This window comes from Lissotriton helveticus, chromosome 1_1 (assembly GCF_964261635.1).
Source record: "Lissotriton helveticus chromosome 1_1, aLisHel1.1, whole genome shotgun sequence".
Lineage (NCBI taxonomy): Eukaryota > Metazoa > Chordata > Amphibia > Caudata > Salamandridae > Lissotriton > Lissotriton helveticus.
Genome location: NC_136057.1, coordinates 1436319987 through 1436337052, shown reverse-complemented (window position 1 = coordinate 1436337052; position 17066 = coordinate 1436319987). Strand labels below are relative to the sequence as shown.

At 47.1% G+C, this 17066-nt stretch overlaps 1 protein-coding gene across 1 annotated transcript in view; it reads right to left on the bottom strand.

Annotated features, from left to right (window-relative positions):
• LOC144773266 (regulator of G-protein signaling 5-like) overlaps positions 1-17066 on the bottom strand; it is a 142050-nt gene that overhangs the window by 85901 nt on the left and 39083 nt on the right. The window contains exon 3 of the mRNA XM_078658178.1: positions 16872-16936. Within this exon, the coding sequence (XP_078514304.1) occupies positions 16872-16936 (65 nt within the window). The remainder of the gene's footprint in view (positions 1-16871; positions 16937-17066) is intronic.

Genomic DNA, 17066 nt, shown 5'->3' with positions numbered 1-17066 from the left:
TAAAGTCAGGCTCTCCTATAGACCCCGCCCCCCCTCATATCTTGTGTAAGGTGAAAGATGTGGTTATACCAGTCATAACAATGTGATTAATCTCTCCATCACTAATGGACTTGTTCCACCAGCCTGGAAACACGCCATGGTAAAAGCTTTGTTGAAAAAGCCAAGTCTAAATCTGGAAGCTTTGAGCAACCATCAGCCTATATCTCTGTTACCCATGCTAGTAAGATCTTGGAAAAGCATATTAACTCAACACTGTCATCTTTCCTAGAAACCCATGTCCTCCTACACCACTCCCAGACGGGTTTCCGCCCCCACCACGGAGCAGAATCCGCTTTGATTTTAGTGGTTGAAAAAGTAAAAAAGATAATCGATCAGGGAGGAGCAGCGGCCATTTTCCTCCTTGACCTCGGTGCTGCTTTCGACACGGTTAATTTTAAAATCCTTATTGAAAGGCTTAGAAGGGCCGGGGTGTCAGGAGGAGCTATCGCTTGGATCCAATCCTTCCTCAATGGCAGAACATTCCAGGTTTTTGCAGGGAATCCACCTCTAGGTCTTTACCTCTGAGCTATGGAGTTCCTTGGGGATCTTCCCTGAGTCCCACGCTTTTTAACATGTATATGAGGCCACTGGCTGAGGTCATCCATCCATATGGGGTCAGCGTTGTCACTTATGCTGGTATCTCTAAATCACAGCTTAATGTTCCATCTGACCTGGAATCCTGCCTGGAGAAGGTAGCCACCTGGATGCAACATTCGTGTCTCAGACTTAATGGAGACAAAACTGAAATCATGTGTCTAGGTATCACATCCAACAAGGAGCTCAAACTGTCATGGCCAACCTGTCTGGGCCCCCCAAGTCCCGAAGTCTAAAATAAAGAGCTTGGGCGTGTGGCTTGATAAGTCACTTAAATTCGACCAGCTAGCAGTGGCAGTGTCAGTGGTCTGTCACGGCATCCTTAGAATGCTGCAGAAAGTCCTTCCCCAACTTTCCATGGGGGCAAAGAGAATTATGGTGCAGGCCTTGGTCCTCTCGCGCCAGTACTATGGCAACTCTTTGTACCTAGGAGCACCTAAATATACCTTAAGGAAGCTTTGGGTGGCACAGAACTGTGTCGCCCGACTTTTGTTGGGTTCACCCAGAACGCAGTCAACCATGCCCAGTCTAAAGACCCTACATTGGTTGCCCATAGTGGAGAGGATTACATTCAACGCTCTATGCACTGCCCACAAGACCCTCACAGGTATGGGCCCCCGCATCAACCAGTCCCTTATTATGGCATATTGTCCGAGGAAACTACTCCGTTCGGCGAACTTAAATCTAGCCACGTCCCTAAAATTCAAAGGATGCAGAGCGGGGGTTGCTCCTTTCCATATAACACAGCTAAATTATGGAATTCTCTTACTCTGAATCTGTGTTCAGAGACATCCCACCTCACCTTTCGGAAGGGTCTTAAAACCTGGCTATTCCAGAATATCAACTGGTAGCCGCTTCCCTATGCCTGTGTTCTGCCGTTAGCGCTGGGATGCCTCAGGGTAGCCATGCACTTAATAATAATAATAATAATAAGAATAAAGAGCAAGTGGGGACCTTGAAGAAGCTGTCTGACAGCCTCCTCAAAGTAGGAGCACCCCACAGACCTTCATGATTATAGTCACAGGAGACTTTAATATGCATCTGCTTGGCACATCAGCAAAGAGGGACTTCACTGAGGCACAAGTGCGCCAGTGGGACATCCCAATTCAAGCAAACACAGAGTTAGGGAGGAGGGACCAAAAAGGCCTCCACCTGCTCGGCAAATTGGAACATCTGGGTTTTAGGGCCCTCAACGGCATCTACCAAGGTGGCATTACGCCAGCTATGTCCTTCCATTCCACCAACGGCAACTCCCTGACTGATTACACGTTTGTATCTCTTTCTTTATTACAGCAAGTACACCCATTTAAAATGGGTGAATGAACGGAGAGTACAATCATTTGCCCTCAGGAGCTCGAACTTGTCCTTGATGTGACTGAGAATATCCGCACCTCTGACTCACCTGGTTCAATCTACCTGGCCGACCTAAGGAGGGTAAAATGGACCTTGACCACCATAGAATTCCTGGAACAGGGAGTTGAATACCACTTAAAACAGACCCTGAGTTACAAGACCTTCCCATGAGAAAATTCGGAAGCCTTCATAGCCTCTTTCTCTCAACAGCATGCTTCAAATGTAAACGCTAAACGCTAGGACAAAATAGGTGCACAAATAGGGCAATTACACTTCTGAAGAAGGAATTCAACAAAGCTCTGAGAGCAGTGCATTGGTCCCCTCATCATGAAACCCTCATAGCCAACATAAGCACTATAACCCAATGCTTTCTGGAGAACAGTTAGGGGGATATTCTCAAGAACATGTGATAATTACCGCAAAAGTAGCTTAACGCAACTCTTCTTATTGCAGTCTATTGGAGGAAAATAATGCTGTGTTAACGTTGTATTCACAACACGGCGGTACCATGCAATAGGCCCACAATAACCCATCAAATCTCCGCGATAAAGTCAATGCGACACCGAAAAAATGCGAAACACGAACTAAAAAAAGTTGCGATGAGGCCAATCACAATACAAAAATCAGCGAAAACCAGCGACAGGCCTGCAAGTCACACACGTTAAGCGGGAAAAATCACCATGAAAGTAGAAAAAAACAGACAAACAAATGCCAAACAACAGCGAAGCAGAATGGATGTTGCCCGAGCAAGTATGGAGGACAACCAGAACTCCACAAGCCCCACAGATGACCAGCCTGTGGCGTTGGGGTCAGGGAAGGCCAAGGAGAATAAGAGTAGGAAGAAGCGGTGCAGTCCGCAGGAAAACAGCATCCTGATAACGGAGGTGGTAGAACACCATCAACAACTGGTCATCACCTCCACTGTGTCATTGGCAACAAAAAATGGAATATGGCAGTCCATCGTGGACAAGGTGAATCAAGTCAGAGTGCTGAAGAGGACAATGGAAGAGGTCAAGAGGCTCTGGAATGACGTCAAGCGCAAAACAAAGCTGAAACTCGAACGACAACCAGAAGGCAGCAATGCAGGCTGGAGGTGGCAGTCCTGCGCCACAGGAGGAGCTGGACAAGATGGAGGAAATGGTTTTCACAGTCATCAGTGGGGAGACGGTGGGAGGAGTTGGGGGACCGGCCACTGCTCAAAATGACCGTACACAACAGCACCAGGGAGAGTAACGACCAGGGGCTTAAGGTACGGGGGAGATGGGCATCATGGCACACATGTACAATTAAGCAGAGCACATCTGATGACAAACCATGTCCCAGCCACTAACTCCCACCAAGAGACCAATGTACCCAAGTATGCAACATCTCAGCACTTGTTGAGCACTGAACTCAAAGGCACACCGCATGAAAGAGATAAGGGGCAGCAAAATCAGAGCTGCAGGGGTGACTCCCCCGAAATGCAGCACACACACATAACAAGCCGAGCACATCTACATACAAACCGCAACACGTCCACAACAGAACACAGGACACAACTGGTGCCGCTTGTGTGTAGAAACTGGCCAATCACATTTGGCATTGCAGGGAAATGTGAGGTGATAATGTACAAGTACAAACACACGTCCGTTATGTTGTCGAAATGTCTACTGGCCATCATCAAATAGGCAGCTCCTCCCAAACAGTCACAATGTACACAGTCATGCAGTCTGTATGTGGACATGTACAATGCAACAACATACATGTGAACACATTGTTAAACTGCATCTTCCCTTCACATTGCAGAGGGAGAATCAACACCTCCTGCAGAGCAGCCTGAACCTCTCTTCTCTGATGATGAAGAGGAATACCACAGCTTCGACGCCGACGCCCTCCAAGAGTTCATTGACAGCCTCCGCAACACACTTCCAGGAGCAGGGCGGCCCAGCTGCATTGATGAGACCCTGCACAGACCACACAGCAGGCAGCACCCACCACCACGGCTGCCTCCCAGGATTCCCACGAAGAACACATGCCTTCCAACACTGTGTGTTGGGGTGCCAGGAGAATCTGGCTGAACATGTGCGGTTGGGCTTCGACCGCATGGTAGCCAAACTAGATGCCATACTTGGGTGTCTATGTCCCATCAGGGACCACTTACAGTCCCAAACGGACACCCACAGTCTGCGACAATGCTCTCCAACAGACCATGGCTGACATCGCTGGAGACCAGACTCAGAGACTAGAACAACTGTCCAGTCAGAGTGGCTCTGGCGATGTCACACGGGAGTTGGGACACATGTGGAGCTTAATGAAGAACATGGAGCAGACACAGGCGGAAAGAGTGGCTGCCACGGCTGCACACCAGCGAGAGGTGGCTGGGTTGCTCAATGACCTCAAGACCATCCTCATGGCATTGCTGCAACAAGGCCTGGCACTGATGAATGCTGCTGCTACCACTCCATCCACATCTCCGCCCTCTGAAGTGTCCGTGCCTCACAGTGCAGCAGACATTCCACCTCCAGCCTCTGAGGTGTCACTGCCGCATAGTGCTGGAGAACGTCCAGCACCACCCACACGTGATAAGAGGAAGGGGTTCCAGCTCATTAGAACAATTTATAAATGAATTTCAATTATTAAGTTACACAGAGACTGAATCTGTCCACATTGTTTTAATCACAATGAGGAAAACATGATATATATCATCTCGTAAACAGTCAATAATTGTATTGAACAGTGCCCCGGTTGAGGGAGGGGGAGTGAGTGATAGCAAGTGAGGAAAAGGTGATGGGGAGTGAATATCGTGACAGAATAATCAATCAATTGAAAATGAGCCATTGAACAGTTACATATTCTGTACAAAGAAGACTTAAAAGTTCAAAACTGCTGTATTTACATATAACATACTCCATAAGTTCCAATAAATGAAAAGTTAGGGCATGGAGTTGTCATACAAAACAAAAAAGTTGTCGACGTTTCGACCCCCAAAGAGATGCAGGTAATTCTTATTATCCTTGCCGTGGGGTCTTCATCAGGACGGGTGGTGGGGCAGGTAACCTATTTAACATATACATTTGATTAGTTGGCTGACAAAGGATGTGTGTATTAACATCATCTATTAAAATAGCAACACAGATAATTGCATAAGCGGGCAGTGGGGAGCCTAGGAGTATGGTTAGAATCAACCAACGTCTGACTGATTACTGTTACCTCGGGCCCATACGTGGCAACGAATCGGAAATTAATTAAGTCAGAACGGACGACCCGCAACAAGACCTACAGATGGTAACACCAACTACTGGACATTGTGAACTAAAGCTACTGGGAGGCGCACCGCCCATTACCACCAGCCCCGTGGTCAATATATCGAAATACCGATTGAATGAAGATGAGATCAACATATTGGGGAAAGGATTATCATATGTCCCCACCAACCATCCTGATCTCTTTACTATTCGTACTGAATTGTATCAATTCTTCCGGAAAATCAGGTTGAAATACTTTTTTCGCAATTCAGCACCAAGAACTGATATATCCATTACTGGTTTGAAACCCCCGTCCACATTTGTTCCGTACTCAGGGAGTATGTCTCACAAGATTCTGGCATACGAATCAGTAGTATGGAGGGATGTGCAGAAAGTTCTGAGCACCAAACTCTTTGTGAAATACAACACGAGCAAGAAAGAAAAGATGGCACTACAGGCATTGTCCCGGAATGACCAAGTTGTGATCAAACCCGCGGACAAGGGCGGGGCCATCGTCGTACAAGATCTAAACTCGTATGAATCCGAGATTCTTCGCCAATTAAACGATGGAGCAAGTTACCAACAGCTTCGCTCGGATCCATCCAAAGCCCTGGCAATTGAAATCCAAGAAATAACGCAAGCAGGGCTTGATCAAGGGTTCCTATCGCCAACCGAATTCCAATACCTAAATCAACAACATCCCCGACTAGCTACAATTTACACAATACCGAAGATCCACAAAGACATGGAAAACCCCCCAGGCCGACCGATCGTGTCCGGGTGTGGCTCGATCCTCGAGCCCCTGGGTAAATATATCGATTTTTTCTTAAAACCCTTGGCCGAAGCCACACCGACTTACCTGCGGGATACGATGCATACAATCAACATCATAGAAAATTTGACTTATGATCGGCAATATCAGAGGCTGTCCACGTGTGATGTAGTTTCATTATATACATCCATCCCACAACAGGAAGCACTCATAGTTATCACACGATGTCTACAACAACGACCAGCACCGACACAGGTACCCACAGAATTCATAGTGGCTCTGTTAAGAATAGCCATGACAAAAAACTTCTTCGTCTTCAGGAATAAATTCTACATCCAGACATCGGGAGTGGCGATGGGAGCTCCTTTTGCACCTGACGTAGCCATTCTGTATATGGCGGCATTTGAGGCAGACACCATTATGAATCACGTCAATCCATTCAGAGACCATCTCAGTCTCTGGGTAAGATATATCGACGACATCCTCATCGTCTGGCAGGGAGGTCTAGAAGAATTAAATGTCTTCTTCGACTGGTTGAACCGGCAATCCGAATTTCTTAAATTCACCATCGAATCTGATTCTCACACGGTCAATTTTTTGGATCTAAGTATATATGAGGAATCTGGCAGACTATCCACCAAACTGTATCGCAAACCGGCCGAGAGGAATTCGCTCCTACATTATCAGAGTCACCATCCCAGAGCCCTCCGGGACAATCTGCCCTTCGGGCAGTTTCTGCGCTTCCGCAGAAACTGCTCAAATAAGGATGATTACTTCAAGGAATCTGAGGAACTCTCCAACCGCCTAACACAAAGAGGCTACCCTAGACGCTTAATCAAGCAGTCACGCAAGAGAGCTTGGTTCTACCCGCGAGATGAACTACTGTCTCCAAAGAGCAATCAGGATCCATCTAGCAACAGGATCGTATGTGTCACTACGTTCAATACGAAAAGTAACAAAATCAGAAAAATAATAAATCAATACTGGGACATGATATCCGATGACATTGAACAACCAGCGAAACCCTTACACGCTTTCAAAAAAGCAAAAAGTGTTAAGGATCAGGTGGTACGCTCCTTTCTAACCACCCTGGAGGACCCCACTGTCACGACTCTATGGAATCTACCTCCTGTAGTTGGACATTTCAGATGTGGTAGCTGTAAGGCATGCGATTCAACCATACAAACCAAAGAATTCTCATTCCACAACAAGCAAATACATCTCAAAACACACACAAACTGTAATTCAACCAACGTTGTGTACGCCATTGTCTGTCCTTGTCAACTCATCTACATAGGACAGACTCAACAGAAAATCAAAATGCGAATGTTACAGCACATGAGCAGAATCAGGTGTCAGGTACAAGGGGCCCCCCTAGTAGAGCATTTTACCACAGCATCTCACCCACCAGACAGCTTCAAATGGGTAGTGATTGAAAGAGTGGTTCTAGGCCCACGTGGAGGCAACATCTCCAACATTCTCAACATCCGAGAGTTGAAATGGATGTTTTTCTTTAACTCCATAGAAATGGGACTGAATGAACATGATAGTTCTTTCTCTCAACTGGCCACCTTGCTCTAAGAGGCTTTCTGCACAAATCATATTGAAGTGACCTATACCCTCATGAGCTAGTGAAGTTTCATTCTATTTACAGGCCAACAGCTCCATGCTTACTCAGTGTACATGCTCTTATGCAGGCTATGTCCTTGAAATACTTGTGCAATGTATGGATCTGTTCACTGTCTTAACCTCGTTAGGGACCCCACGTGAGAGGCCTATACCCTCATGTGAGAGGTACGCCTCACTCACTCCAACTCCCATGCGTGTATAATCATATACAATTATTGATGTTTACGTATTCTGCATTGCGATTTTTATCCCAAACAGCGCAGTCATGTTGGGAACCTTAGGCCTATACCCTCTTGTGAGAGGTACGCCTTTCCCCGATTCCGTAATTTCTCTAAATGACCGTAATTTTTGTATATCATATGTGTAATAATGTTTTTGGCCAACTGACACAATATTTTTGCAAAATATGTAATTCTTTACTCAGATTTGGAGAATCAAGTCACCAAACTCCACATGCCTTAACCGCATGCGTGCGGCATGATTCCCCCCCGTACGCTGGATTTTGCGGATTCGCACTTTACATGACGAGCTGGGCTCGTCATGAGCGTGCGAGGAGGCTACCTCATGACGAGCCCAGCTCGTCATGAGCGTCGAAGGGGTTAAGAGTACTCCATAACAGTAATAATCGTGTTTATTACTGCAAACCACACACGATCTGTTCCTCCTTGTATGTATTTCAGTTACCTTGATAATGCTGATATGCTCGGCCGTTTTCACCAATATGTAACTCTTTATTCAGATTTGGAAGATTTAGTCACCATGTATTCCCTATGTCCCAACTTACTATCAATCTACAGCAGTAACAACCGTGCTTATTACTGCCCAACCACACACGATCGGTTCTTTCTAACGTGCGTTTCAGTTACCATGACAACGCTGCAACGCTTGGCCAGTTAGTCTTTCTTTCAGTTTCAGCAGAATTAGTCCCTACCACGTGACCGCATTTCCATGGTAACTTAACTAACCAGGAAGACTGACTCGCCATTGCGAAGTCTACCGTCATTTGCGCCTGATTCATTCGGCACCCGGTGAGTTCCGAGTTATTGCCATTACCCTAGGTCTGCGGATGCGAGGCATACCCCCGCCGCCCACCTGTACTTTACGCAAACCAAGTACCGCTATGATTTGCAGTTACCGATTTAGTCTCTGTAGTCAGCCGGCACTAACGTGCCTTTCTTCTTTTTGTCTTTTCAGTAACTGACAGACACTGCAGTACGCCTTTCTATCAATTATATTACCTTCGAGGTAGGCGTCTTGAACGCTTGATTTTGGTGAGTCTCCCCACAATAATTTAACCTCAGTTACGTTTACAACATGCTGACAACTAACATGCTACAAATTATGCCGTGTTTTAGCGATCATTTCGTGCCTTTTTCAGAAACAGCATAAAGAATTTCCTTACCAAGATACCGTATCCATTCACGATACAGGTAATGGTTTCTTGTCTGTGTTTGTCCTGCCTACCGATTCCAACATGTTGCCAGTTTCTGCACGTCGCTCCCAGTTTCGATGCACAATAATTTAAGTTTAAATATCTGACTCGGCCTGACTTAATTAATTCCCGATTCGTTGCCACGTATGGGCCCGAGGTAACAGTAATCAGTCAGACGTTGGTTGATTCTAACCATACTCCTAGGCTCCCCACTGCCCGCTTATGCAATTATCTGTGTTGCTATTTTAATAGATGATGTTAATACACACATCCTTTGTCAGCCAACTAATCAAATGTATATGTTAAATAGGTTACCTGCCCCACCACCCGTCCTGATGAAGACCCCACGGCAAGGATAATAAGAATTACCTGCATCTCTTTGGGGGTCGAAACGTCGACAACTTTTTTGTTTTGTATGACAACTCCATGCCCTAACTTTTCATTTATTGGAACTTATGGAGTATGTTATATGTAAATACAGCAGTTTTGAACTTTTAAGTCTTCTTTGTACAGAATATGTAACTGTTCAATGGCTCATTTTCAATTGATTGATTATTCTGTCACGATATTCACTCCCCATCACCTTTTCCTCACTTGCTATCACTCACTCCCCCTCCCTCAACCGGGGCACTGTTCAATACAATTATTGACTGTTTACGAGATGATATATATCATGTTTTCCTCATTGTGATTAAAACAATGTGGACAGATTCAGTCTCTGTGTAACTTAATAATTGAAATTCATTTATAAATTGTTCTAATGAGCTGGAACCCCTTCCTCTTATTACTTAGCTTACCCAGGTTCCAGTAACTATAGTTGGGTACAACCCGTACATTCATACACACCCACACGTGAGGCACATGAAACAGCAGTGGACGAAGATGTGGATGAACCTGCCTTCGTGGTAAGAAGGATGCAGTAGAATTCATCTCCACCATATGGCCGGTTTCTGCTTGGTTCTGCCCTCTGCATCATCACCTTCCACTGTCCCCCAATACACTCGGCGACACTCACCTTGGACCTCAATATGGACTGCCATATGCTGTTCAATCGCCAATGACACAGCATTCAGATTATGGACTGGACTCTTCCTCTTCCTTTGGACTTGTCATTCCATGAAGGACTCTCGCTGGCCCTCCACGGGCAAACATTGTTATGTGGGGTTTGAATGCCCTTGTACTGCTCTAGCTGCAACACTCCACTGAATGTGCATTAAACATTCTCAATCACACAGATGTGTCAAGTCTATGATCATTCAAGTGTGGAAGTATGGATGACTGTAGGGTCAGTGATTTCCCCTTACATCCATGTTGCTCATGTTGTGGGACTTGAGTCACAGGGTGACACATTGCCGAATGGGGTCCGGGTGGCGCCGGCACTACAACAGGGACACGCGCATCAGTTACTTCCTTGTCCAGCCCAGAACGGAACCACGCCCAGAGCCCTGAGGTCATTGTTCACACCCTTACGCTTGACTGGCATACTCCAGGCCAGCCCACTCCGCTTACGCCCACGGGGGGGGCGACAACGCTACCTGTCCCAGGTCTTCCCTCTAGTGATCTGCAGATCACAAGTCTAGTTGTCAGCATGCCACAGCCACTCCCTCACAGTTGGTTTACACCCACACCACACCCATCCAGCACACGCGTCACAGAACATGTGACCCTGCCAATAAAAAGGGCCGGGCGCACGTGCTCGACGCCATTTCTACTCTCCATCTGGGTGTGTCAGTGTGGTTATTATTTATTCATGAGGGCCTAGGGCCCTGCAACATCACATTCCCCAGGGCCGTAGGTGAAATGATGGCGTCCGCACCACGGTACCCAATCATAGAGGGTCCATGATTTGCTGGGCACAGACTTGGTTGCACCGGATGCACTGCGGCCAGCAGGGGCACACCACCACGGGACGGTGACTTTCGGTGCACTGAGGTAGGGGCACCTTAACTGCTGACCGGGTGTGCAGTCTGCAATGATGCCCCGTCCTGGAGGTCCGGACTGCTCAAGAATTGTGTGTCCTGCTGGACCACAGTGTAGGCCAGAGCCAGCGGGCAGGGTGGGCCTACCGCCACGTGGCGCTGCCTCGCGGATCACAGAGTTGGTGGCACCTTAAGGGCTGAGCGGGTGTGCAGCCTGCGATGATGCCCTGTGCACTGATATATCCTCTGCCATAGTGAAATCAAGATCCAGAATCAAGTGTGCAACCTGGTGTGCCGCAGAGCGGGACTAGGGTGCCATGTTTGCGGGCCCCGGGCTTGGGGCTTGCACCTGCATGTGGTGGGCCCTCTTTCAACGCACCAGTGCTGAAAGGTGAGCAGTGAGGCCTGGGTGAGCAGGGGTGGGCTGGCACCGCTGGGCGGCAGGAGGGGCTGGGGTTCAGCTGCATGGGTGCGCAGGGGCGGGCTGGCACTGCTGGGCGGCGGGAGGGGCTGGGGATCAGCTGCATGGGTGCGCAGGGGTGGACAGGCAGTGATGGCGTGTGCACTTGTATGTACTTTGCCATCTATGAATCTGGACTCTGTTTCAGAAGAGGGATCTGTTTCTGATGTAGGACCTGGTGAACTGCACTACATACCGGCACGTGGTTGGAGACACACCGGTGGCAGCAGGTGAGCAGTAACGCCTGGGTGCGCAGTGTCTGCACTCTCTCTCCCTGTCCCTCTCTTATTTTCTCTGTGCCTCTCTCCCACTCCCTTCCCATCTTCCTCTCCCTTCTCCCTTTCCATCTTCCTCTCCCTCCCTCTCTTTCCATCTTTCTCTCTCCCTCCCTCTCTTTCCGTCTTTCTCTCTCTCTCTCTCTTTCCATCTTGCTCTCTCTCTCTCTCTCTCTCTCTTTCTGTCTTTCTCTCTCCATCCCTCTCTTTCCATTTTCCTCTCTCTCCCTCTCTTTCCGTCTTCCTCTCTCTCCCACTCTTTCCGTCTTTCTCTCTCCTTCTCTTTCCATCTTCCTCTCTCTCCCTCTCTTTCCATCTTTCTCTCTCTCTCCCTCTCTTTCTGTCTTTCTCTCTCCCTCCCTCTCTTTCCGTCTTCCTATCTCTCTTTCTCTCTCTCTGGTTATCTCTCTCTCCTCCTCTCTCTCTCTGTCTTTTGATGGGCGCATGACACACCGTCTTATCTGGATTTGTCCCGAGGGGAGCCGCCATGTATCTTCATTGATGTTCTCCTGTGTTTGTTTAAAATAAATTCACGTTTGATAATTCTGAGGTGATTGTGTGATGCTCATTTTTGTGATGACACATGCATGATGTGCGACATCATTCTTTGGTACATGATTTCATGAAGTTGATGTGACATGTCTTTGCCGGGGGGGCAAGTGGGGGGTGCTCGGTGGGGGTACTGGGGGTGGTGGCGGTGGGTGTTGTAGCCCTCTTGGGTATCTGTTGCCCTTCAGGTGTGGCAGTGGGCTGGGCTCCCTTTTGTGGTGCAGGCTGTCATCCAAATTTCCACCAGTTCAGATCAAGTGTTAGATTCCTGCTGATAACGTGCCTTATTGCGTGTGTTGTGATGCTATCGCCGATCTGGCTGGTAGTTGAGAATGTTGCGGAGAGGTGTTGTCGCAGCTTTTGGCACGGGAACGCCTAATCTGCATCTCATTAGCTTTAGTTGCCGGGGTCATCAGTGGAGATTTTTTTGTGGCTGTTATCGCAGGTAAACTGGTGATATGGGCTTTTAGCACCAGCTTGTGAATGGGGTGATACATTTATTGCCACTTTGGCTGCGATAAAGTGCAGTTAACTTGGAGATAAGTCCTTGAGAAGATGCTCCTTAATACCTTAAAACACATCACAGTCATGCTCGGAGTCCAACCTTTCCGAGGAAGCCCGGGCCACTTTTCTTTTTGCACATTTCAATAACAATGCTAGCCGAGAGACCCCACCAGTAATTTCAGGAGCGGTTTCAGCCCACTAGCACGGTGCATCAGGTACACTGCCCAGCAGCATTGGTATTTTGCAAACTATAGATGAAGCCACAGTCCAAAGACAGGTAACAAAAGGCAGAATTACTGGTGCACTTGGCCCAAATGGAATTCCCCAGGCCATTTACAAGACAAATTCAGTCTAATGGGCAGGGCACTTGGTCCCATATTCAATCATGTTTATCTGGTGTCATGATTCCAACATCCTTGAAAGGATCCATCATTGCCCCCATCTTTAAGGGAGGTGACAAATCAAAAGCTGAAAAATGTAGACTGATTGCCCTAATTGATAATGGGGCGAAGTATTACACCGGCATCCAACTGGAACAGTTACTCGACTGGGGCAACACAAAATCAATCATCCTGATTGACCATACGGGTTTCACTCAGTGGTGGCCGGCATGACTTGCGGGTGACAGGGTGGGGGTAGGCACATGGGGCGGGGGATTGTGTGGGGGCTCGGGGGGGGGGAACAGGGTTGCGCAATGGGAAAAACAAATAATAATAAATGATGCACATATCTTGCCACCGTATCCCGCATCTCTGTTCCTTGCTCCTGCTCTTCTTGTGGGACAGGAAGCCAGTAAGAACAGCCAATGCAGCTCAACCAGGGAATGGGAGCCTGGGCTTGTCCTCCATGCAAGCTGTAATGCAGCATGCATGGAGAAATATGAAAGTGCAGATGACATTTTTGGGCAGCCCAAGAGGCCGACCAAACAGTCACTGTGCACTTAGGGGTGGGCAAGCCACTCCTCCCCTGCCCTCCTGCATGAGCATAGCAGACACGCCCACCCTCAAAGGAAACATCAAACTAGAATAACTGATCGTTATTATCACTTTATATTTCCTTTCATTTACACTGCTCAATAGCAGTAGGGCAAGAAGCCTCCAGGACCCTGACAAACGTCATGGCGCTGACCCTACTGCTCGATTCTTCCAAAATAGCTAAGTCACCAGTATACCTCTGCTTCATTTACTACAGCACTGCCTTCGACTTCGACGGAACAGGCTTTCTAGTAAATGATAAATCTGGTCTGCTCCACCAGTGCTTTCAAAAGTGATTGAAAAGCTATACTCCAATACCTAGATTAGAATTAAGCTGGGCAATGGGGACAACCTCTCAAGGGCCATTCGCACACGCTGCGGGCTCAAGCAGGGTTGCGTCCTGGCCCCCACTCTCTTCAGTCTATTTTTGGTGGAGCTCCCACCAGCCATGTCTTCGGTCAACTCCCATGCCCCAAAGCTTGCTTTTAAATCTCCTCTATGCTGACGACCTGATGCTGTTCAGCCGGATAAAGGCTGGGATGTAACATCTTCTGAACACGACCCAAGAATAGTCAATAAAAAATGGCCTAACAATCAAATTAAAGAAAACCAAATCATGAATTGTTCCAGTAAAACAAGCGGTAACATCAGCTGGTTTCTTCACTCTACCAATGTTGATGAAGTCAACAAATACAAATACCACGGACTCGCACTCAGTAGATATAGGAATCTTCAAGCCCCAAAGGGAAGAAATAAAAAAGACAGGGCTTGCATTGGCAGCTGGCCTTAGGGCGGTATTCAGGAACCTGAATGATCTGTTATATAGCCCCATCTTAGAAATAGCAAGGGCTAAGGTGATGCCAACCCTGGCATATGGATGTGAAGCATTCAGGGTAATGTCACAAAAACTCTGGACAATACGATTATAAGAGTCTACAGGGAATTCTTACTACTCCCAAAATACACCTCACCTGCCCAAATCAGATCGTAATTCAGCCTAGTCAGCAGTCAGCAGAATATCATGCTGCTTTTACCACCATAAGTTGTGCTACAGGTTTAAATCCGAACACCATCAACCACAACGTTTGCCTGCAAATAAATGAAAAATGAACTCAATGGCAGGAGAATACCTAAAAGGATCTATCAGCTTGCTAGGTCTACTTCATCTGTGGTCCATATCGCCTAGCCCTGAAACAATTCGAAGTTCTGTAAATAAATACTCAAAACCAATTTCATCCCTGGAGGACAATGCATCCCTCAAGAAACGCGCCCAAGCATGGATTGAGGTAAACAGTAACACCCAGGGCTTTAAGTGGGCCGGGTCAGACCGGGTCTGAGCACCAGCAGTTATTTTATTAGGGCCTCGAAGCGGGTCTCTTTCGGGCTCTGTTTTGTGCACTGCCACAGGTGGTCCGTTTTTTCCAGACTGCAGTGACAGCAGGCACATGGATGTCGGCGTGGTCACACTGCTCACGTCTCACTAATGGAAAAGTTACGGCATGACGTCATGCCAGGTGAGTGCTGTAGGGCAAGGGAAATCTTTTATAAAGAGAGTCATTTTCTCTCTGGATTTCCCTTCTCTTTTTGAAACTAAGGAGCAGCAACATTGTTGTGGTGTCACCAGGGCTTTAAGTGGAAGCTTTTTCGATATTATATACAAGCCATAGTGGCTGCTTATTTATCTTATGCAACTAACCATTGACAAAGCCAACAGTCCTGACTTGTTGTAGGTATGATGTTACTTGGTGTATCATATATCTGAATTCAGTGACAGAAACAGCAAAATACTAGTCGGGCGGCACACTATGATAAGCACAGATTTTTAGCTTACGTGTTTTAAGCCACACCCTTAATTACATTGGCCACGCCCCTTTGTGAGACCCTCCAGTTTTTTCATCCACTTAAAGCCCTGGTTACACCTCCCTTAAACCACAGCAATATATACCTGGGCGAGGCATTCAGCAGGAGGATTAAGGCTAACTTTTTAAAACAGCGCCTAGGCATCCTCCCCTCTAACCGCATCGCTGCTAGAGCGATTCCCCTGCTGTGCTGGACAGCAATAAAAACGGGTGTGGTCATGACGAGCTCAGCTCGTCATGAGCACAGGAGCACTGTACTGCATGACGAGCTGAGCTCGTCATGAGCATGGAAGGGGCTAACACGCATGCAGCGCCATGGTTAAGAGCAGAATGAGAGGCCCTGTGCAGGCAGTGCGGCTTACCAAAGGAGCCGCTGCTGGCTCCCACCCTTTTGGAACCAGGCAAGGAAGCGTACCTTCAGAAAAGTCATAATAACTTGCCTAAATGCCGGTGATCCCCCAGATATCTTCAGAACAGTAAAGTACCTTCAGGGAGCTGACCAGGCACAAAAGAAAGCACCCCACTTGCCAGGACAGCTTTGCCTGCCTCGACCACCTGCTCCCCATGGCAACAAGGGTGCAGTTCATTTTTAGTCACAACAACTATGGCCCATGGGTTAAGGCAACTCCAGCCTACTTTGCTGCCCCAACCTGCCTACACAAAGCACTTTTTCTATCAATGGGCTACACAAACCATTTGGACGTTTGCACTGATGAATATTTATAGCAAGCCAACTGCCTCTGGTGCTAATTTAAAAGAACCTTTGCAGAAGTTCTCTCTCTCTCTCTCTGCTAAGCGGACTTGCCGGCAGCCTTAGGTAAGATAACAACAATCTATTGTACATTTGCACAATGAAAGACTCCAATAGCCTAGTCGACAGACCAGTAAACTGAACCCACTTCGAATGGCCGGCAAGCAGCTCTGTGCACATTGCATAGAGATTGTCCCCCAACAACCTAGCAGACAGACCTAGGCACTGAATACCCCCTCTTCCCCACCTGGCATGGACTTTTTATCACTTTTATTGTATTTATATTTATTTATTTATTTTCCCTCCTATATTGTAATGGTTTTACCTAATTGATCAATAAAGTTTACTTTGACGTTGACATCTGTAAAAACTGAAGGTAAGTCTGTTGCATATTAGAGTGCATTGGTGATGTCTATGAAGCATCCAAAGGTGGTATTTTGCCTCACACAGGTCTACCAGGTGCAGTGGTGTCTTTGATCTAAGTGGTTTTGTGTGTGTTTTTTACATGACTTATTGCTGCAGTGATTTGCCACTCACATGTTTCTGTTTTTCTTTTCACTCAGCTGGTTACTGGTTCTTGATACGTCCTTGGAGTTGATACACTGCAATAAATGGAAAGCAAGAGAAGAGGTTTAGGATAAATATTGAATCAAGATTCATTTCCCCAGCTAAGGCTACTCCTATAAATTCATTTTTTTAAACATTTTGGGGGATGTACCCAGTGTTCTTTAG